General features: G+C 29.4%; 1 protein-coding gene, 1 long non-coding RNA gene and 1 pseudogene across 2 annotated transcripts; all 3 read left to right on the top strand.

Annotated features, from left to right (window-relative positions):
- The first annotated feature begins 4,236 nt into the window (after window positions 1–4,236).
- LOC145947073 (uncharacterized) lies at window positions 4,237–6,137 on the top strand (annotated as a pseudogene).
- Window positions 6,138–7,418: 1,281 nt separating this feature from the next.
- Window positions 7,419–7,997, top strand: LOC145947086 (uncharacterized). Its single transcript, XR_014427121.1, has 3 exons — window positions 7,419–7,454; window positions 7,678–7,719; window positions 7,918–7,997. It is a non-coding gene; the product is annotated as an uncharacterized LOC145947086 (long non-coding RNA).
- Window positions 7,998–8,004: 7 nt separating this feature from the next.
- On the top strand, window positions 8,005–8,989 carry LOC145947072 (uncharacterized). Its single transcript, XM_083056846.1, has 4 exons — window positions 8,005–8,049; window positions 8,142–8,301; window positions 8,437–8,673; window positions 8,906–8,989. The coding sequence occupies exons 1-3, from the start codon at window positions 8,005–8,007 to the stop codon at window positions 8,667–8,669; spliced, it is 438 nt and encodes a 145-aa protein (XP_082912972.1). The 3' UTR covers window positions 8,670–8,673; window positions 8,906–8,989.
- The last annotated feature ends 16,973 nt before the right edge of the window (window positions 8,990–25,962 follow it).

The raw sequence follows: 25,962 nt of genomic DNA, 5'->3' as shown, positions 1-25,962 counted from the left end.
GATCGAGGTTGATTGATGTTTGATCGAGGTTCGAAGGTGGTTCGATCGAGGTTGATTGATGTTTGATCGAGGTTCGAAGGTGGTTCGATCGATGTTCGAACGTGGTTGATTGACGTTCAATCGATGTTCGAACGTGGTTGATCGAGGTACGAACGTGGTTCGAAAATGGTTGATTGACGTTCGATCGATGTTTGAACGTGGTTGATCGAGGTACGAACGTGGTTGATTGACGTTCGATCGATGTTTGAACATGGTTCGAAAGTGGTTCGAAGGTGGTTCGAACGTGGTTCTATTGACGTTCGAAGGTGGTTTCAATTTTAAATATTATTCATATGCTTATTCTCATCATGGAATCTTTGTCTCGGACCATCTGTTTTCTTATCTCATTGCCGAGTAAGCGTTCAAGCTATTATGTCATACATCCCCTACTTTTCCTACCGAGAGCGGGTCTGTCTCCGCGATGTTCGTCATAAAGTTTTTAGCGTTTGACGTGTTAATATCGTAAAAGTTTTAAAATGAATTTTGAAGAAATAGTGGGCCATGACGATCGACCCAGGTGGGTCGATATGATATTTCGTGACGATCGACCCATGTATCATGACTTATGGTACGAGTCGGTGCGTGAGGTTGTGGCTGCGAGGTGAGTGCCGATAAGTCGGGAGTATGATCGATACTTTAACGATCTGCTGTGGGGTGACATAGAGGAAGAGGTCCCTAATGGCGAATGGGATGATGTGTGGTGCCTTCGACAGTTGTTCGGGGAGGAACCTTATCCTCCCGAACATGTTCTGGAGCCATTATGGGCCTAGTAAGTATTTCTTTTCATTTAAAAATTATTAAAATAATAAATTGTTTAATAAAATAAATATATTTAATAAAAATTTCTGTCATGTAGGAGTTCCGCCCTGCCGCCTCACAGCCACCGCCCCACCGCCACCTCGCAACCACCACCTCACGCACCGCCTCGTACCACAAGTGGTGATACATGGGTCGATCGTCATGGAATATCGACCCATGTGTTTCGATCATCATGGCGCTGCTTTATATATTTTATGTATAAGTATATGTATAAGTATATGTATATAATATTTTAAATTTTAAATTCACACATACACACACACAAACATTTTTGTAAAATACACACACACACACACACACATACACATACACACAAACATTTTGTAAAATATACACACACACACATAGTTATATAATAAAAATTATTTTAAATATTTAAAAAATTGTATTTATTTTAGAATAGGTCCTCTCCCCTTCCTCATCCTAAAAATATTAATTTAAAAAAAATATTTAAAAAATTCTCTCTCGCGTCCGCCTCTCGCGCTCTCCTTCGCTGCATCAGCTCTCGCGCTCTCCTTCGCGTCATCTCGCTACCTCTCGTCATCTCGCGCTATCTCTCTCGCTCTTGCATATACGCCTCGCTGCAACACCTCGCGCTCTCAATCGCCGCATCATCTCGCTACCTAACCATCTCGCACTATCTCTCTCGCTCTTGCATATACGCCTCGCTTGCGTCATCTCTCTCGCGTGCGCCTCGCGCTCTCCTTCGCGTTCCTCTCTCCCCGCAGACCCCTCACCCAAAAAGTTTCATGCGGTCTTTCGCGGATTCCCCTCTCCCCGCAGACTCCTCGCGGACCCGTCACCTAAAATCGCGGACGCTCCCCTCCCCGCGGACCCCTCCCGGACCATAAAATCGCGGACGCTCCCCTCTCCGCGGACCCCTCGCGGACCCTAACCTCGCGGACGCTCCCCTCCCCGCGGACCCCTCGCGGACCCTAAAATCGCAGACGCTTCCCCTTCCCCGCGGCCCCCTCGCGGACCCTAACCTCGCGGACGCCACCCCCTCCCCGCGGACTCCTCGCGGACCCGGTACCAAAATCGCGGACGCTTCCCCCTCCCCGCGGACGCCTCCCCCACCCCGCGTGACGTCATTCCCCCTCCCCGCGTGACGTCATTCCCCACGCCCTGGGTTCCCCTCGCCCCTCACCCCCCCTCATTGCCCCTGAGTTAGAACCCGCCTAGTATCACTACTCATTTTGATACCAATTTGGTGAAAATCAGTCCATAAATGCGCGCGCGCGTGGGTGGGTGCGTGATTTGGGGTTTTAAACTTTAAAAAACCATCATTTTCGCCATTCCCGAAAAAATTTAAAAATTTTGGTACCAATTTCTATAAAATCGGTCAACAAATATATGAGTTGATGGATGGGTGCATGGGTAGGTGGGTGGGTGAGCAAAACTTAAAAAAACCACATAATAGCCATCCTCGAAAAATTTGGAAAATTTTCTTAACAATTTCTATAAAATCAGTAAATATATTTTTGAATGCGTGGGTAGATGCGTGGGTGGGTTGATCGTAGTATAAAAATTAAAAAAAAACAGTAGTCAACCCCAAAAATTTTTAAAAAATTTAATATCAATTTTGATAAAATCGGTCAACAAATATATGAATTGATGGATTGCTGCGTGGGTGGATGAATGGGGATATAAAACTTTAAAAAAACCACAAAGGTACTTATATATATATAGATTATATAAAAATCTGTCAATGAACATGTGAATACACCAATTTCGAGAAAATCTGTCAACAAATATATGAATTGATGAATTGCTGCGTGGGTGGATGAGTAGGGATATAAAACTTAAAAAAAAACCACAAAGGTACTTTATATATAGATTATATAAAAATCTGTCAATGAATATGTGAATACGTGGATGGGTGCGTGGGTGGGTGAGTGGGTGTGCAAAAGTTAAAAAAAACAACATAGTAGCCATCCCCGAAAAATTTGCGAAATTTTGGTACCAATTCCGTGAAAATCGGTCAATAAATGCGTGAATGCGTGGGTGGGTGTGCGTGGGTGGGTGTAAACTTAAAAAAACCTTTAAAAAACCACAAATTAACGATCCTCGAAAAATTTGCAAAATTATGGTACCAATTTCGTGAAAATCTGTCAATGAATATGTGAATATACGTGCGTGGGTGGGTGCGTGGGTGGGGGTATAAAACTAATAAAAACACATCGTCGTCATCTACGAAAAATTTGCGAAATTTTGGTACCAATTTCGTGAAAATCGGTCAATAAATGCGTGAATGCGTGGGTGGGTGTGCGTGGGTGGGTAGAAACTAAAAAAACCACATTAGTAGCAATCCCCGAAAAATTTGCAACATTTGGTACTAATTTCGAGAAAATCGGTCCATAAATGTGGAAGTAGTTCGCGGTCAGACAGACAGACGGACGGAACTTATATATATAGATTACTAATCTAACTAATTTAGATCTGTGTGAATAATTTACTAAATTTATTAATTTAAATTTTAATAAATTTTTAATAATTATAACATTTACTAATCTAACTATTTTACATCTGTGTGAATAATTTACTAGCTATTGTATATCGCTAATCTAGCTATTGTATATCTATATGAATATTTTTTAAACATTGTTTTTAAATTAATATCTACATATAAAATTAATAAAAATAAAATAAAATATATAATTTAAAAACAATTATAAATTTATATTCTTATTTCTATTAATTTTAATATCATTATTTTAATCTTTTTATTATATTTATAAAATAATTAAATTTTAAATATTTTTTAAAATATATATGTATGTTTTATTTTTTAATATATTTAAAAAAATTTTTTTAATACTCTAAATTCTAAATGTAACCGGGGGGGTAACGGTGCCTCTTTTCCCTAGTACAAGATACTTCACTGATGCCGCGTGCTCGCACATGCGCGGCCAGCCGGTCCCTAATCGGAACATTCGGAACACTGGCTGAGCCATATATTGTACATCTGATTGGTCGCAACTGAACCGTCGTTGTGTGCACGCGGACCGCGTGGCTCTACCATTTCGAGGTTAACTGTTACAGAGTTAACATTGAAGCGAAAATTCTTTGTGTGCGCAGATTTTGAGAAGCAAGAAAAGGCAGCGGAGATATCGTTTTGCAACTGCATTTAGGAGATAAAGATACGTAAATATAATGAAGCGTAATAATATTAAATTATCCGTCTCGCGAAAATTAATAAATAGATTATCAGTGAGACAGCGAAACAGGGTTATGTCTGAAATAAGAAGTGGTATAACTGTGGAAAATTCTTCTTGTAAAGCTAGTAATAATATTGATAATAACATACAAGATATTTCGTTAATTAATATGAGTTGCAATTCTCTCGTAAATATTGATATTGTAAATAACACTCTTAATATGAGGCATAATATAGATGATGAACTTTCCTCTTCCTCTTCATGTGTTTCTGATGTCAGTTTTCATAGTTCTCATAGTGATAGTATATCCTCATTGTCATCTATTAATAATTTTGAACCATCATTTCGCGATCGTTTAGCTTCTTGCTTTGTGAATAATAATTTAACTCATGTTCAAGGAAACAGTATATTATCTGTCCTTCGAACACATCCCTGCTTCGCTGATTTACCAAAGGACGTTAGAACTCTTCTTAACACACCACGGAAGCCTGCTGTTGTGTCCAACGTAGAACCAGGACAATATATTCATTTTGATCTCGAAGCAAGCTTAGTGGAAAATCTCTTTAATTCTTCATTCGTATCATCCATGAAGGAAATAGAATTAGATTTTAATACGGATGGTTGTAGTTTAGATAAAGCAGGTATTATTCATATTTGGCCAATTCAATGTAGAATTGTGAATTTAAAATGTACAAAACCAATAGTTATAGGAATTTATAAAGGTTCACAGAAGCCACATGATGCTAACACTTTTCTTGAAAAATTCATTACAGATATTAATAGAATCTTGTCCAGTGGAGGTATTACTGTTCGTGCAACAAAATCCCAATACGTTTGAGAGCTTTTATAGCTGATGCACCAACCAGAGCGTTCATTTTAAATCATCGCAGCCATGTGTCTAGCAAACCTTGTTCCAAGTGCAAAGTTTCTGGTGTATACGTAGGTCGTATTGTCTTCAGTAGTATTAATCATGCTCTTCGCACTAATGAAGAGTATGTCAGATGTTTAGATGAGGATCATCACAAAGATGGTAAAAATCCATTAACATCGCTACCAATGAGTATAGTTTCACAAGTACCTTTCGAATACATGCATCTTGTATGTCTGGGCGTTGTGAAGAAACTTTTGACTGCATGGATCCATGGTAAATATTCACGCTTATCAAAACTTTCTGGAAGATCTACTTCAATAATATGTGACAGATTAAATATTTTAAAATCATATTATCCTTCGGATTTCGCAAGACGTCCTAGATCTCTTGATGTTTTTTCTAAATTTAAAGCAACCGAATTTCGTCAATTTTTACTGTACACAGGTCCAGTTGTGTTGCATAATGTATTGGATGAGAAACTATATAAACATTTCTTGTTTTTACATGCTGCTATTAGAGTTTTGGTTTCGAAATCACCATCGAGGCAACATTTAAGATTTGCAGAGCTTGCAATACAGAAGTTTGTTCTTCGTTGTGAAATTCTTTATGGTCCAACTTTTCATACGTATAATATTCATGGACTCCTTCATCTCACTGATGATGTCAAACGCTTTGGTAGTTTGGACTCATTTTCTGCCTTCCCTTATGAAAATAATATGTCGATTTTTAGGAAAAATCTTAGAAAACCGAATCAACCTCTTCAACAGTTTTTTAATAGAATGGCAGAGAAACAAGTTCATGATATAAACGATAATAGCGAAGTTGATTCACCCTTTATTCGCGTGTCTTTATCGCATAATAATGATGATAGTAATCGTCCTCAGTACCGTAAGATTCAATTTAATGAAATAACATTAAGTATAGATGAACGCGACAATTGCTGCATCTTACATGACGGATCTATCTGCATCGTTTTTAATATTGTTGTTGTGAATAATTCTTATCGTTTAGCTGTAAAAAAATTTTTAGAGATTGATAATTTTTATGATATTGGTATAGTATCTTCGGCTTGTAGAGTATACAAGTGTACAACGTTAAGTAGCGAATTTTTTTATATTTATTTGGACGAAGTTAACGCGAAATGTTATAGAATGCCTTTTCGCAATTCTACGATGGACAATGATGAAGAAAATCATTTAGAAACGTTGCAATACGTGGTGGCTGTCATTATACATAGTGAGAGAATGTAAGATATATTTATACATATGTATATATATATTCTTTTGTAAGCTTTTCAAGTTCTTATTTTTATAGAAATTCGTAATATTCTTTTTTTTTCATCGTGCTTCATAATACTTTCCTTTTTTTCTCGTTTTATTTGTATACTTTTGTAACATTTGCATGTATTTATTATCGAATGTCATCTTCATACTTAGTGTGTCCACTTGTTCCACTTGTTCATACTTTTCACAATATATTATTATATTTGCACATTTATCAACAATTTTCTTAATATCACAAGAAATACTTAATATTTGAATTTTCTTATATATCATAATTATAATATGTAGTGTATACTTTAATTTCAATCTTTTTATTTTATTTTATAATTTTATATTTTTTTATAAAAATATTGCTAAAATAAGTTAAAAGTTTTATTAGAAAAATTTAAAAAAAAATTAGTTTACTTTTTATCACAGTTTTACAAATTTTCGATATATTATCTACTATGACATATATATAATATATACTTTTTTTTGTACTTATACGCAGGTAGAAATATCTGAACGACCGAAGCGAATCGCGAAACCACGACGGTACAAGACGACGTCTTCGGATGAGGCTTCTTCGAACAAAAGGAAAAAGGTCCCGTCTAACAACGTTGGAGAGATCGAAGAAGATGTTCAAGATATAAGAAGACATCTTGAGGAAGAAGGATCTATTTCTTCAGAGGATGACAATTTTGATAATTATAATAATTATTCACACACATCATCACGCACATCCACTCAACCAAACACGAACATTCAATCACCCGGTCCACGAAATACAAACACTCAACCATATGCAAATAATGATGCACATACATACACTCAATCACACAAAAACCTTCAGCCAGACACGAACATTCAATCACCCGGTCCACGAAATACAAACACTCAACCATATGCAAATAATGACGCACATACATACACTCAATCACACAAAAACCTTCAGCCAGACACGAACATTCAATCACCCGATCCACGAGATACGAACATTCAATCATATATAAATAATGAAACACATACACACACTCAATCGTACATAAATCTACAACCAGCATGCTCATCATCACATAACACTTACATACCACAAGCAACACAATCATTCGCACAATACGCTAATAATACTTTTACAGATTTTCAGGATAATTATTCCGGAACATACACACGCAGAGAGCACGACATATTACCTTCTAAAAATTGGAATGTCGGACATATTACCTTCTAAAAATTGGAAGGATCGACACATGGTCATGGTTATCAGTCAAATAATTTGACGCAATTAGAAAAGTCGGACATTCGGTAAATTTATACATATTATATCTTTTACTTAGGATTTTTTTCACTGTGAATATATTTTTAATAATTATTTTTAAACTGTAACTATCTGTTGTTATAAATTAAAAATAACTATTAAAAATATATCCACAGTGAAAAAAAAATTAATTTGGACATATTTGTAAATTGCACGCATCTTTATAGAAATGTTAATCTGTGCTTACTAAATGTTACTTAATGTTTACAGGAAAATACACGAACGCTTAGATCGCGTAGAAACTGAAATGAAGTAAGAATTACATCTATCCAAACAGCATCCAAAAAACATTCAGAGGACGTTTTTGAACGAAAAGATATATGTCTTTAGAGTGTCCTTTAAATATCTTTAGGATATGTATGCTCTGTGGATATATTATGTTTATCTATAAATATGTGACATGTTTGATGTGTGTTTGCATACTGATTTGTTTTGATATTTTATTTGCAGACGAATAAATTCTAATTTAGAAAAAGTGTTAAGATGCGTCCAAGATCGTCATCGCGCACCGCAGAAACCGGCCATCTTCCCCACAGCATGGATGCTTTTGAAAGGTTCAACGAAGACGAATATTCCAACGCCGTAAGTAAAAAGAAGAGTAAATTGTTCCTTTTCGTATTACAGATTTTCGAATTCTTACATATTCTTATATTATAATTTTGATCGATACGTAGGTAAATTATTTCCATTACATCGGCGGCTTTAATTTGAGAGAAGCTGTGAACCTGTGTCTGAAAGAAAGTCTGAAGGATGCCATTGCGACGTCTTTTACATGGTGGGGCCGTGAAGGACACCGGCCGTTGTATAATACCCGTCTTATTGTGGCGATTTATGGTACGAGAATTAAGATATTTGTTTACGCATAATTGTTAATATTACTTCATATATTTTTAACGTCAAATGATAATTAATGCATAATTTATTAATAATTTATAATTAATTAATGATAATTTGTGTTTGATTTCTTAGATGGTGTGTGCCAAAACAAGCATTTTGAGAAACCAACGCGCTCTGAATTTCAAGTACAAATGCGAGAGGCTCTGAGGATGTCTAAAGAGAGATACAGAAGCAGATCACGCAAGAATACTGTTGCGCGCGGCGCAAGAAACCAACGAAACCGACGGGACTTGTGGAACGACGAGCGATCGAACGATGAGCAACCGATTGGAGAAAGTACGGATGAAGAAGTTTTAAACAATTAGACAGGTATGTAATAACTTTGATTTTCTTTCTTAAGCTCGATAGCACCAACGTTATTTCGATCTTAAACCAGACTTTAATATGCGTCTGTCTTTATTTATTTATTTAGAAAGAAAGATAAAGATAGACACATATCTATGTCTCGCTTAAAATAATTTTAATGCTTTGGCTTTACTCATTTTTAATTTTCTTATAATTTGGTCATAACGTAACAACTTTTTATGTACATCATCTTTAGATAACACGAGGACTGGAACGAGAACGCCGGATACCACACAAAGGAGCGGGAATATTTTCAAATTGGTCCTAAATGTAGTGGAAGCGTTTAAATTTTCACTTAAAATAAATAATTTTTTAAATTTATTATTTTTATTTTTCAATTTACTTTTTATTTTTTTTTATTTGAATTTTATTTTTATGAATTTTTTTTATTTTATGTTTTTATTTTATTTTGATTTTATTTTAATGGAACGCTTCCGAAAGCACCAAGTCGAATGCAAATAGAGAAAATAGGAAGATCAGAAAGAAGAAGAAGCAATTATACACGAGAAGCTATAATTACTACGTGACCAGTGGATTCAATGACATATATATATATATATATATATATATATATATATACATATATGAATATGTATGTACATTTATGTTTATGCATATATATGAATATGTATGTACATTTATGTTTATGCATATATATGAATATGTATGTACATTTATGTTTATGCATATATATGAATATGTATGTACATTTATGATTATGCATATATATGAATATGTATGTACATTTATGATTATGCATATATATGAATATGTATGTACATTTATGTTTATGCATATATATGAATATATATGTACATTTATGATTATGCATATATATGAATATGTATGTACATTTATGATTATGCATATATATAAATATGTATGTACATTTATGATTATGCATATATATGAATATGTATGGATATTTATGTTTATGTTCTGTTTTATGTATTTGAGTTAGAAGAATATATTTTACAAAGAGATCAAGTGGAACCTTATAGTAATGCAAAATTTTATGTGATAAATTCGTAAATTAAAAATAGAATGTGCATATTTATATTTATCAGTGTATAATTTTACTTTTATGCATTGACAAAAGCATTTCTTTCTTCTAAGTTTGGGATTTTTAATTGCAATTTATATGAATATGTATGAATATATATATGAATATGTATGTACATTTATGTTTATGCATATATATGAATATGTATGTACATTTATGTTTATGCATATATATGAATATGTATGTACATTTATGTTTATGCATATATATGAATATGTATGTACATTTATGTTTATGCATATATATGAATATGTATGTACATTTATGTTTATGCATATATATGAATATGTATGTACATTTATGTTTATGCATATATATGAATATGTATGTACATTTATGTTTATGCATATATATGAATATGTATGTACATTTATGTTTATGCATATATATGAATATGTATGTACATTTATGTTTATGCATATATATGAATATGTAATATGTACATTTATGTTTATGCATATATGTATATGAATATGTATGTACATTTATGTTTATGCATATATATGAATATGTATGTACATTTATGATTATGCATATATATGAATATGTATGTACATTTATGTTTATGCATATATATGAATATGTATGTACATTTATGATTATGCATATAGATGAATATGTATGTACATTTATGATTATGCATATATATGAATATGTATGGACATTTATGTTTATGTTCTGTTTTATGTATTTGAGTTAGAAGAATATGTTTTACAAAGAGATCAGTGGAACCTTATAGTAATGCAAAATTTTATGTGATAAATTCGTAAATTAAAAATAGAATGTGCATATTTATATTTATCAGTATTTAATTTTACTTTTATGCATTGACAAAAGCATTTCTTTCTTCTAAGTTTGGGATTTTTAATTGCAATTTATTTAAATAATACCATAAAGAAACAAATGTAATGCGTGTGCTTTGTAATATTCTAGTAATATTCTAATAATAAAAGTGCGAGATAGTCTGTACAGACTGAAAGCATTTATTTTAAAAGGTCAAAAGAAAAAAACAATAACACTCATGATCAGCAGAAACAGTAAACCGCTGAAAGCATAACATAAAGCACTCACTGAGCCATTTCTTCTGCTGAAAGCAGCCTATACAGTTGTGTGTGGTTTTTTCGTATCAAGAAAATAAAGTGATTTATATTTGAATTGTTAGAACGTTAAAATGCCAAGCGAGGTGATAACTTTGCAGCTTGGATAATGTGGCAATCAAAGTATTACATGTTATTTTGTCTCATATAACATAAATCCTTTTCATACGTTTTATAATTTTTTGAAACAAATGCTACGATATTTCCAAACACTTGCAAATGTGAAAATAACGAATATCTTTATCGTCTTTTTTTTTACATTATGCCTCAATTTTACAAACTTAAAATTTCTCTTTTATTATAATTTGTAATAAAACCTATATATTTATTATACAATACATATAGTAGTGTATAATATGTTTATGCATATATATGAATATGTATATAGATTTATGTTTATGCATATATATGAATATGTATGTACATTTATGTTTATGCATATATATGAATATGTATGTACATTTATGTTTATGCATATATATGAATATGTATGTACATTTATGTTTATGCATATATATGAATATGTATGTACATTTATGTTTATGCATATATATGAATATGTATGTACATTTATGATTATGCATATATATGAATATGTATGTACATTTATGTTTATGCATATATATGAATATGTATGTACATTTATGTTTATGCATATATATGAATATGTATGTACATTTATGTTTATGTTCTGTTTTATGTATTTGAGTTAGAAGAATATGTTTTACAAAGAGATCAGTGGAACCTTATAGTAATGCAAAATTTTATGTGATAAATTCGTAAATTAAAAATAGAATGTGCATATTTATATTTATCAGTGTATAATTTTACTTTTATGCATTGACAAAAGCATTTCTTTCTTCTAAGTTTGGGATTTTTAATTGCAATTTATATGAATATGTATGAATATATATATGAATATGTATGTACATTTATGTTTATGCATATATATGAATATGTATGTACATTTATGTTTATGCATATATATGAATATGTATGTACATTTATGTTTATGCATATATATGAATATGTATGTACATTTATGTTTATGCATATATATGAATATATATGTACATTTATGTTTGTGCATGCATAAACATAAATGTACATATATATTCATATATATGCATAAACATAAATGTACATACATATTCATATATATGCATAAACATAAATGTACATACATATTCATATATATGCATAAACATAAATGTACATACATATTCATATATATGCATAAACATAAATGTACATACATATTCATATATATGCATAAACATAAATGTACATACATATTCATGAATATATATGTACATTTATGTTTATGCATATATATGAATATGTATGTACATTTATGATTATGCATATATATGAATATGTATGTACATTTATGATTATGCATATATATGAATATGTATGTACATTTATGTTTATGCATATATATGAATATGTATGTACATTTATGTTTATGCATATATATGAATATGTATGTACATTTATGTTTATGCATATATATGAATATGTATGTACATTTATGTTTATGCATATATATGAATAATATGTATGTACATTTATGTTTATGCATATATATGAATATGTAATATGTACATTTATGTTTATGCATATATGTATATGAATATGTATGTACATTTATGTTTATGCATATATATGAATATGTATGTACATTTATGATTATGCATATATATGAATATGTATGTACATTTATGTTTATGCATATATATGAATATGTATGTACATTTATGATTATGCATATAGATGAATATGTATGTACATTTATGATTATGCATATATATGAATATGTATGGACATTTATGTTTATGTTCTGTTTTATGTATTTGAGTTAGAAGAATATGTTTTACAAAGAGATCAGTGGAACCTTATAGTAATGCAAAATTTTATGTGATAAATTCGTAAATTAAAAATAGAATGTGCATATTTATATTTATCAGTATTTAATTTTACTTTTATGCATTGACAAAAGCATTTCTTTCTTCTAAGTTTGGGATTTTTAATTGCAATTTATTTAAATAATACCATAAAGAAACAAATGTAATGCGTGTGCTTTGTAATATTCTAGTAATATTCTAATAATAAAAGTGCGAGATAGTCTGTACAGACTGAAAGCATTTACTTTAAAAGGTCAAAAGAAAAAAACAATAACACTCATGATCAGCAGAAACAGTAAACCGCTGAAAGCATAACATAAAGCACTCACTGAGCCATTTCTTCTGCTGAAAGCAGCCTATACAGTTGTGTGTGGTTTTTTCGTATCAAGAAAATAAAGTGATTTATATTTGAATTGTTAGAACGTTAAAATGCCAAGCGAGGTGATAACTTTGCAGCTTGGATAATGTGGCAATCAAAGTATTACATGTTATTTTGTCTCATATAATATAAATCCTTTTCATACGTTTTATAATTTTTTGAAACAAATGCTACGATATTTCCAAACACTTGCAAATGTGAAAATAACGAATATCTTTATCGTCTTTTTTTTTACATTATGCCTCAATTTTACAAACTTAAAATTTCTCTTTTATTATAATTTGTAATAAAACCTATATATTTATTATACAATACATATAGTAGTGTATAATATGTTTATGCATATATATGAATATATATATAGATTTATGTTTATGCATATATATGAATATGTATGTACATTTATGTTTATGCATATATATGAATATGTATGTACATTTATGATTATGCATATATATGAATATGTATGTACATTTATGATTATGCATATATATGAATATGTATGTACATTTATGTTTATGCATATATATATGAATATGTATGTACATTTATGTTTATGCATATATATGAATATGTATGTACATTTATGTTTATGCATATATATGAATAATATGTATGTACATTTATGTTTATGCATATATATGAATATGTAATATGTACATTTATGTTTATGCATATATGTACTCGTATATGAATATGTATGTACATTTATGTTTATGCATATATATGAATATGTATGTACATTTATGATTATGCATATATATGAATATGTATGTACATTTATGTTTATGCATATATATGAATATGTATGTACATTTATGATTATGCATATAGATGAATATGTATGTACATTTATGATTATGCATATATATGAATATGTATGGACATTTATGTTTATGTTCTGTTTTATGTATTTGAGTTAGAAGAATATGTTTTACAAAGAGATCAGTGGAACCTTATAGTAATGCAAAATTTTATGTGATAAATTCGTAAATTAAAAATAGAATGTGCATATTTATATTTATCAGTATTTAATTTTACTTTTATGCATTGACAAAAGCATTTCTTTCTTCTAAGTTTGGGATTTTTAATTGCAATTTATTTAAATAATACCATAAAGAAACAAATGTAATGCGTGTGCTTTGTAATATTCTAGTAATATTCTAATAATAAAAGTGCGAGATAGTCTGTACAGACTGAAAGCATTTACTTTAAAAGGTCAAAAGAAAAAAACAATAACACTCATGATCAGCAGAAACAGTAAACCGCTGAAAGCATAACATAAAGCACTCACTGAGCCATTTCTTCTGCTGAAAGCAGCCTATACAGTTGTGTGTGGTTTTTTCGTCTCAAGAAAATAAAGTGATTTATATTTGAATTGTTAGAACGTTAAAATGCCAAGCGAGGTGATAACTTTGCAGCTTGGATAATGTGGCAATCAAAGTATTACATGTTATTTTGTCTCATATAATATAAATCCTTTTCATACGTTTTATAATTTTTTGAAACAAATGCTACGATATTTCCAAACACTTGCAAATGTGAAAATAACGAATATCTTTATCGTCTTTTTTTTTACATTATGCCTCAATTTTACAAACTTAAAATTTCTCTTTTATTATAATTTGTAATAAAACCTATATATTTATTATACAATACATATATAGTAGTGTATAATATGTTTATGCATATATATGAATATGTATATAGATTTATGTTTATGCATATATATGAATATGTATGTACATTTATGTTTATGCATATATATGAATATGTATGTACATTTATGTTTATGCATATATATGAATATGTATGTACATTTATGATTATGCATATATATGAATATGTATGTACATTTATGTTTATGCATATATATATGAATATGTATGTACATTTATGATTATGCATATATATGAATATGTATGTACATTTATGTTTATGCATATATATGAATATGTATGTACATTTATGTTTATGCATATATATGAATATGTATGTACATTTATGTTTATGCATATATATGAATATGTATGTACATTTATGTTTATGCATATATATGAATATGTATGTACATTTATGTTTATGCATATATATGAATATGTATGTACATTTATGTTTATGCATATATATGAATATGTAATATGTACATTTATGTTTATGCATATATGTATATGAATATGTATGTACATTTATGTTTATGCATATATATGAATATGTATGTACATTTATGATTATGCATATATATGAATATGTATGTACATTTATGTTTATGCATATATATGAATATGTATGTACATTTATGATTATGCATATACTCGTAGATGAATATGTATGTACATTTATGATTATGCATATATATGAATATGTATGGACATTTATGTTTATGTTCTGTTTTATGTATTTGAGTTAGAAGAATATGTTTTACAAAGAGATCAGTGGAACCTTATAGTAATGCAAAATTTTATGTGATAAATTCGTAAATTAAAAATAGAATGTGCATATTTATATTTATCAGTATTTAATTTTACTTTTATGCATTGACAAAAGCATTTCTTTCTTCTAAGTTTGGGATTTTTAATTGCAATTTATTTAAATAATACCATAAAGAAACAAATGTAATGCGTGTGCTTTGTAATATTCTAGTAATATTCTAATAATAAAAGTGCGAGATAGTCTGTACAGACTGAAAGCATTTACTTTAAAAGGTCAAAAGAAAAAAACAATAACACTCATGATCAGCAGAAACAGTAAACCGCTGAAAGCATAACATAAAGCACTCACTGAGCCATTTCTTCTGCTGAAAGCAGCCTATACAGTTGTGTGTGGTTTTTTCGTATCAAGAAAATAAAGTGATTTATATTTGAATTGTTAGAACGTTAAAATGCCAAGCGAGGTGATAACTTTGCAGCTTGGATAATGTGGCAATCAAAGTATTACATGTTATTTTGTCTCATATAATATAAATCCTTTTCATACGTTTTATAATTTTTTGAAACAAATGCTACGATATTTCCAAACACTTGCAAATGTGAAAATAACGAATATCTTTATCGTCTTTTTTTTTACATTATGCCTCAATTTTACAAACTTAAAATTTCTCTTTTATTATAATTTGTAATAAAACCTATATATTTATTATACAATACATATAGTAGTGTATAATATGTTTATGCATATATATGAATATGTATGTACATTTATGTTTATGCATATATATGAATATGTATGTACATTTATGTTTATGCATATATATGAATATGTATGTACATTTATGTTTATGCATATATATGAATATGTATGTACATTTATGTTTATGCATATATATGAATATGTATGTACATTTATGTTTATGCATATATATGAATATGTATGTACATTTATGTTTATGCATATATATGAATATGTATGTATATTTATGTTTATGCATATATATGAATATGTATGTACATTTATGATTATGCATATAGATGAATATGTATGTACATTTATGATTATGCATATATATGAATATGTATGGACATTTATGTTTATGTCCTGTTTTATGTATTTGAGTTAGAAGAATATGTTTTACAAAGAGATCAGTGGAACCTTATAGTAATGCAAAATTTTATGTGATAAATTCGTAAATTAAAAATAGAATGTGCATATTTATATTTATCAGAATTTAATTTTACTTTTATGCATTGACAAAAGCATTTCTTTCTTCTAAGTTTGGGATTTTTAATTGCAATTTATTTAAATAATACCATAAAGAAACAAATGTAATGCGTGTGCTTTGTAATATTCTAGTAATATTCTAATAATAAAAGTGCGAGATAGTCTGTACAGACTGAAAGCATTTACTTTAAAAGGTCAAAAGAAAAAAACAATAACACTCATGATCAGCAGAAACAGTAAACTGCTGAAAGCATAACATAAAGCACTCACTGAGCCATTTCTTCTGCTGAAAGCAGCCTATACAGTTGTGTGTGGTTTTTTCGTATCAAGAAAATAAAGTGATTTATATTTGAATTGTTAGAACGTTAAAATGCCAAGCGAGGTGATAACTTTGCAGCTTGGCCAATGTGGCAATCAAAGTATTACATGTTATTTTGTCTCATATAATATAAATCCTTTTCATACGTTTTATAATTTTTTGATACAAATGCTACGATATTTCCAAACACTTGCAAATATGAAAATAACGAATATCTTTATCATCTTTTTTTTTTACATTATGCCTCAATTTTACAAACTTAAAATTTCTCTTTTATTATAATTTGTAATAAAACCTATATATTTTCTTTCTTAGAATAAAATTTATATATTTTTATACATTTTATTTATAGTTGGATTTGAGTTTTGGAAGAGATTATGCACAGAGCATGGAATCAGCCCAGAAGGAATCTTGGAAGATTATGCAATAGAGGGAACGGATAGAAAGGATGTCTTTTTTTATCAAGCAGATGATGAGCATTACGTACCACGAGCTGTGTTATTAGATTTAGAGCCCAGGGTTATTCATACTATTATGAATTTTCCATATTCAAAGGTAGTACGCATCTGGAATATGTATGTACATTTATGATTATGCATATATATGAATATGTATGTACATTTATGTTTATGCATATATATGAATATGTATGTACATTTATGATTATGCGTATATATGAATATGTATGTACATTTATGTTTATGCATATATATGAATATGTATGTACATTTATGATTATGCATATATATGAATATGTATGTATATTTATGTTTATGCATATATATGAATATGTATTGTCACGTCTGGGTGATCTCCCTTCTCTCTCTATGCCTAGGCTAGTGAGAAAACGGGCGCTCTCTATTTTTGTGAGGCAACCTGCTTACACCGGCTATACCTCTGGGACGCCGAGAGCTAGGACCGAAGTTACGGATCTAGGGAATGTTGTAGGTCACAGGAGTGGGGTATTAGTTACTAGTTGGGAGTATCGAATCTATTAGCGATATCTTCGATGTCGTTTAAAATAGTTATGACTTGATCGAAAGTTATTTTACCATTCAAATATTCATAGATCAAATTGAGTATTAATTGGTAAATTGTATTGCAAATTAAGCCTTGAAGTTGTTTATTCATCTGGATAATAATAATTCAGGGGCTAATTAATAAAATGAATTTGATATTTATTTAATCGTCTGTGAATTCGACGCTTATTTGAGCACCAGGGATATGAAGATTATCTAAGCAGACTATGAGTTGATCGATATCAATAGTTCCTTCTAAAACGTCAGTTAGTAGCCCGATGATTATATTTATAATTGAATTTGCATCATCGTTTGTTAATCCTTGGATGTCTAATTCAGTAGATCTGGGTAGCATTTGAATTAATTGGTAGAGGCAATGATGAGAATAATATATTTAATGCACATATGATTAAGTGTACGTACATCAATAATTTAGATAGTTGTCGTACTCATCTATTTCTAAAGAATTCTCGGGGAGTTGAGTTTTTAGTTGAGAGATTAAATCGTTAGATTGAGATTCTTCTTAATGGTTATCTGCAGTGTAATTTTCTTTTAAATAGCGTATGTTCTGACACCATTCAGAGAATAATATTAATTCTGGAGAGTATGAATCTAAGCCTGATGGTAAGTTTATTACAGGCGTTATTTCGTGCTCGTTTGTTAAGCTTTGTGGAGTATTAGTTTGGGAAGATGAGGTCTTTAAGCGACGCAATGTATCGGGAGAAAATGATACTACTTCACACGATATGACACGCGGCTTATTTCTATATGCCTTACGCTTAAACCAGCGTAAGGTCGATGCAGCACGTGTTTCGCGAGTTTTCAAGCCGGCTCGATGATTCCTTTTTATCCGACGTGCTTTTCTGTTTCTCGGGTTGCTCATCTACAAGGAGTCATATGGTCAGAATGAAGGGTTAATAATGAGTTAGATAAGGATTATCGTGAGATAACATGAAGGGGAACTAGAGGGAGTGAGATATCAATATCCGATACGTCTATTCATTTGGGTTTAAATATGAATTCAAAAGGAAGGTCTGGGGGTACGGAGAATGTCTTCGGGCAAGTATGATGAATGCCTCGTCGACGATGGAGATACGCAGGGTGTTGATGGGAGGTTTGTCGTCGGGCAAGTATGATGAATGCCTCGACAACGACGGGAAGTAGGGGAAAAGGCAGAGAGTTGCTTGTGTGCTTACGGTAGAAGTATGCGTTGCAACTATAGGTAAAATGAGGATTGGACCACGTCCAGAGTGAAATTAGTTCCGGAATTCTGTTTAAGAATCCTTATGCGATATCTTTCTCCTGTTATCGATTTTTATTAGGTGAGAGAAGGTAATGAGGAGTTGTCTTCGGGCAAGTATGATGAATGCCTCGTCGACGATGGAGATACGCAGGGTGTTGATGGGAGGTTTGTCGTCGGGCAAGTATGATGAATGCCTCGACAACGACGGGAAGTAGGGGAAATGGTAAAGAGTCGTCTGGACCTACGAAAGGTACGTCCAACGGCTAGAGGTAAAATGCGGGTTTGGACGACGTCCGAGTGATACCAGGAGTATTGTTTCTACGTTAATGTTGCTAAATTCTGATATTGATACCTTGAATAATTATGAAAAGGTAGTTGGATTCTGATTTGATAAATACTGATTGACAACGGGAAACTGTTAGCTGCATGCAATGCTTAACAGTGGATTTCGTTTATTTGTTTTAGGAGAAGGTAGTGATTGAAAGAGAATTGTCAGTCTAGAGTAACTTAGAATTAAAATTGGCGTGTTAAATAGTCTGGGTAATTATAAGTACTTACCTTGTGATAGACTGTGAACTTCAGGCAGTGGATCGTAATACGCTCGTTCGCCTTTTTCCCTTCTCTAGGACTTCGGTCGCGGGATGTTTGGCAAAATCAACGTATTCGAGTTTTGAAGCACAAGAGTTCTTTATTTAACTTTTACTTTATAATTCTATGCGCGACTAACAATTTGAGTATGTCGACGCAGTTGACGGCAAACGCGTGACTTTATACAGAGTATCGTAAGGCTACAGAAATGATGTACTGTAGAGCTACGGTGGGATCTCGATAATGAGATGCCGTAGAGTTACGGTGAGATGATAATGATGGTATGCCGCGATGAAGTTAAGAATTAAGGGTTTATATACCCATCAAATCGAGAAAAATCTGAGTGTCGTGTGCAATTCCCTTTTGGTGGGGATTTCTAAGAAAGACGTTTTCTTGGAATATGTCACAATAAATTGTACTAAGAGGTCATGATACGGTGACCCGCAGGAGCGAACGCTCTAGGTGTCAACTATCAATTTACGAGTTTTAGATAATCTGGACCGGATATCGAAGTTAGGCGGTGAGCTTGAGATGAGGAGCGACGATTCCAAGAAGTGTCTAATTTATTATTCTTTTGTGGTTTGAACGCTAGCATCCGATAACGCGAGGGAGATAACGGACGGAAGCGGCTTGTCACCTACGATCGGCACTTAATTACTTGCTGATTATGAGCTGATTTTAGAGAGGTCTGCGCATAGATACATGTTAAAGTTTCTTGTAGTTCGCCAAATATTCATTTGTACGTTTATGGAATCATTTCTTATATAATTTATTTTATATTATTAGTTAGAATTCTTAATGATTGATAATTTATAATAAAACTTGAGTTTAATTAGCAATAGGGTAAGATTAGGTTATTTCTAAATTATAGAATTATGATTCCATAACGTAATATCGAGACTTTCTTGTTCTCGTTTGACTTAATTCTGTAATAAAATATTCTCTTTAATTATATCCACTTGGGCCTTATTTATAAGTCTCTTCATTTAATAATTTACTCAATAAATCTTAATAATCTTGGGTTCGTTATCGAAATCATTTAATGACTGAAATAAGGCTTCGTAAATATAATTGCGGATGAAATCTTAAAATATTAAGTGTTTGAACACTTTTAGTAATTCATCGAATGCTTGTCGCAGGCTTGTCGTTACAATGCATCGCAAGATAAGGATTTATGGAACCTTCTTCATAATAATTCTGTCAGTGATTGAAATACTTCTAAAACTCATTACTATAAGTCTTAAATTGTTAAGTAAAGTTCGACAAGTTATTATGTTTCTGATTTCATAAATAATATTATTATATTGTTTAATTAATATTGAATATTCATATATAGGTGGGTTAGTCATGATTAAAATATATTCTTATTGCTAAGGGTTAGTTTCATATAATAATAACTGGTTAGTTGAAGTATACGCTCAGGAGTCTCGGATGACGTTTGATTGGTCGGATCGCTAGTTCCTGGTAGCGGCTAGTTAGAACTAGATAACTGGAGACCCTAGATTTGGTATGGTTAGTAATTAATAATATAAATGCTTGATTTTAGTCTAAACAATTATATGTAAAGAGGAAAATCATTAATTATCCTTAAATTTTAAGTATTGGTGCAGGAAAAACAGTAGCGCGCAAAAATATGGTTTCGCGAAAATGACGGGACGTTACAGTATGTACATTTATGTTTATGCATATATATGAATATGTATGTACATTTATGTTTATGCATATATATGAATATGTATGTACATTTATGATTATGCATATATATGAATATGTATGTACATTTATGTTTATGCATATATATGAATATGTATGTACATTTATGATTATGCATATATATGAATATGTATGTACATTTATGTTTATGCATATATATGAATATGTATGTACATTTATGTTTATGCATATATATGAATATGTATGTACATTTATGTTTATGCATATATATGAATATGTATGTACATTTATGTTTATGCATATATATGAATATGTATGTACATTTATGTTTATGCATATATATGAATATGTAATATGTACATTTATGTTTATGCATATATGTATATGTATGTACATTTATGTTTATGCATATATATGAATATGTATGTACATTTATGATTATGCATATATATGAATATGTATGTACATTTATGTTTATGCATATATATGAATATGTATGTACATTTATGATTATGCATATAGATGAATATGTATGTACATTTATGATTATGCATATATATGAATATGTATGGACATTTATGTTTATGTTCTGTTTTATGTATTTGAGTTAGAAGAATATGTTTTACAAAGAGATCAGTGGAACCTTATAGTAATGCAAAATTTTATGTGATAAATTCGTAAATTAAAAATAGAATGTGCATATTTATATTTATCAGTATTTAATTTTACTTTTATGCATTGACAAAAGCATTTCTTTCTTCTAAGTTTGGGATTTTTAATTGCAATTTATTTAAATAATACCATAAAGAAACAAATGTAATGCGTGTGCTTTGTAATATTCTAGTAATATTCTAATAATAAAAGTGCGAGATAGTCTGTACAGACTGAAAGCATTTACTTTAAAAGGTCAAAAGAAAAAAACAATAACACTCATGATCAGCAGAAACAGTAAACCGCTGAAAGCATAACATAAAGCACTCACTGAGCCATTTCTTCTGCTGAAAGCAGCCTATACAGTTGTGTGTGGTTTTTTCGTATCAAGAAAATAAAGTGATTTATATTTGAATTGTTAGAACGTTAAAATGCCAAGCGAGGTGATAACTTTGCAGTTTGGATAATGTGGCAATCAAAGTATTACATGTTATTTTGTCTCATATAATATAAATCCTTTTCATACGTTTTATAATTTTTTGAAACAAATGCTACGATATTTCCAAACACTTGCAAATGTGAAAATAACGAATATCTTTATCGTCCTTTTTTTTACATTATGCCTCAATTTTACAAACTTAAAATTTCTCTTTTATTATAATTTGTAATAAAACCTATATATTTATTATACAATACATATAGTAGTGTATAATATGTTTATGCATATATATGAATATGTATATAGATTTATGTTTATGCATATATATGAATATGTATGTACATTTATGTTTATGCATATATATGAATATGTATGTACATTTATGTTTATGCATATATATGAATATGTATGTACATTTATGTTTATGCATATATATGAATATGTATATACATTTATGTTTATGCATATATATGAATATATATGTACATTTATGATTATGCATATATATGAATATGTATGTACATTTATGTTTATGCATATATATGAATATGTATGTACATTTATGATTATGCATATATATGAATATGTATGTACATTTATGTTTATGCATATATATGAATATGTATGTACATTTATGTTTATGCATATATATGAATATGTAATATGTACATTTATGTTTATGCATATATGTATATGAATATGTATGTACATTTATGTTTATGCATATATATGAATATGTATGTACATTTATGATTATGCATATATATGAATATGTATGTATATTTATGTTTATGCATATATATGAATATGTATGTACATTTATGATTATGCATATAGATGAATATGTATGTACATTTATGATTATGCATATATATGAATATGTATGGACATTTATGTTTATGTTCTGTTTTATGTATTTGAGTTAGAAGAATATGTTTTACAAAGAGATCAGTGGAACCTTATAGTAATGCAAAATTTTATGTGATAAATTCGTAAATTAAAAATAGAATGTGCATATTTATATTTATCAGTATTTAATTTTACTTTTATGCATTGACAAAAGCATTTCTTTTTTCTAAGTTTGGGATTTTTAATTGCAATTTATTTAAATAATACCATAAAGAAACAAATGTAATGCGTGTGCTTTGTAATATTCTAGTAATATTCTAATAATAAAAGTGCGAGATAGTCTGTACAGACTGAAAGCATTTACTTTAAAAGGTCAAAAGAAAAAAACAATAACACTCATGATCAGCAGAAACAGTAAACCGCTGAAAGCATAACATAAAGCACTCACTGAGCCATTTCTTCTGCTGAAAGCAGCCTATACAGTTGTGTGTGGTTTTTTCGTATCAAGAAAATAAAGTGATTTATATTGAATTGTTAGAACGTTAAAATGCCAAGCGAGGTGATAACTTTGCAGCTTGGATAATGTGGCAATAAAAGTATTACATGTTATTTTGTCTCATATAATATAAATCCTTTTCATACGTTTTATAATTTTTTGAAACAAATGCTACGATATTTCCAAACACTTGCAAATGTGAAAATAACGAATATCTTTATCGTCTTTTTTTTTACATTATGCCTCAATTTTACAAACTTAAAATTTCTCTTTTATTATAATTTGTAATAAAACCTATATATTTATTATACAATACATATAGTAGTGTATAATATGTTTATGCATATATATGAATATGTATATAGATTTATGTTTATGCATATATATGAATATGTATGTACATTTATGTTTATGCATATATATGAATATGTATGTACATTTATGTTTATGCATATATATGAATATGTATGTACATTTATGTTTATGCATATATATGAATATGTATGTACATTTATGATTATGCATATATATGAATATGTATGTACATTTATGATTATGCATATATATGAATATGTATGTACATTTATGATTATGCATATATATGAATATGTATGTACATTTATGTTTATGCATATATATGAATATGTATATGTACATTTATGTTTATGTTCTGTTTTATGTATTTGAGTTAGAAGAATATGTTTTACAAAGAGATCAGTGGAACCTTATAGTAATGCAAAATTTTATGTGATAAATTCGTAAATTAAAAATAGAATGTGCATATTTATATTTATCAGTGTATAATTTTACTTTTATGCATTGACAAAAGCATTTCTTTCTTCTAAGTTTGGGATTTTTAATTGCAATTTATATGAATATGTATGAATATATATATGAATATGTATGTACATTTATGTTTATGCATATATATGAATATGTATGTACATTTATGTTTATGCATATATATGAATATGTATGTACATTTATGTTTATGCATATATATGAATATGTATGTACATTTATGTTTATGCATATATATGAATATATATGTACATTTATGTTTATGCATATATATGAATATGTATGTACATTTATGTTTATGCATATATATGAATATGTATGTACATTTATGTTTATGCATATATATGAATATGTATGTACATTTATGTTTATGCATATATATGAATATGTATGTACATTTATGTTTATGCATATATATGAATATGTATGTACATTTATGATTATGCATATATATGAATATGTATGTACATTTATGTTTATGCATATATGTGAATATGTATGTACATTTATGATTATGCATATATATGAATATGTATGTACATTTATGTTTATGCATATATGTGAATATGTATGTACATTTATGATTATGCATATATATGAATATGTATGTACATTTATGATTATGCATATATATGAATATGTATGCACATTTATGTTTATGCATATATGTGAATATGTATATACATTTATGTTTATGCATATATATGAATATATATGTACATTTATGATTATGCATATATATGAATATGTATGTACATTTATGATTATGCATATATATGAATATGTATGTACATTTATGATTATGCATATATATAAATATGTATGTACATTTATGTTTATGCATATATATGAATATGTATATACATTTATGTTTATGCATATATATGAATATATATGTACATTTATGATTATGCATATATATGAATATGTATGTACATTTATGTTTATGCATATATATGAATATGTATTTACATTTATGATTATGCATATATATGAATATGTATGTACATTTATGTTTATGCATATATATGAATATGTATGTACATTTATGTTTATGCATATATATGAATA

Source organism: Prenolepis imparis, unplaced genomic scaffold (assembly GCF_030444845.1).
Source record: "Prenolepis imparis isolate NDT839.2.m4 unplaced genomic scaffold, iyPreImpa1.0 SCAF_41, whole genome shotgun sequence".
Taxonomy (NCBI): Eukaryota; Metazoa; Arthropoda; class Insecta; order Hymenoptera; family Formicidae; genus Prenolepis; species Prenolepis imparis.
The sequence above is the reverse complement of the archived record's forward strand: the minus strand, read 5'-3'. Positions and strand labels throughout refer to the sequence as shown.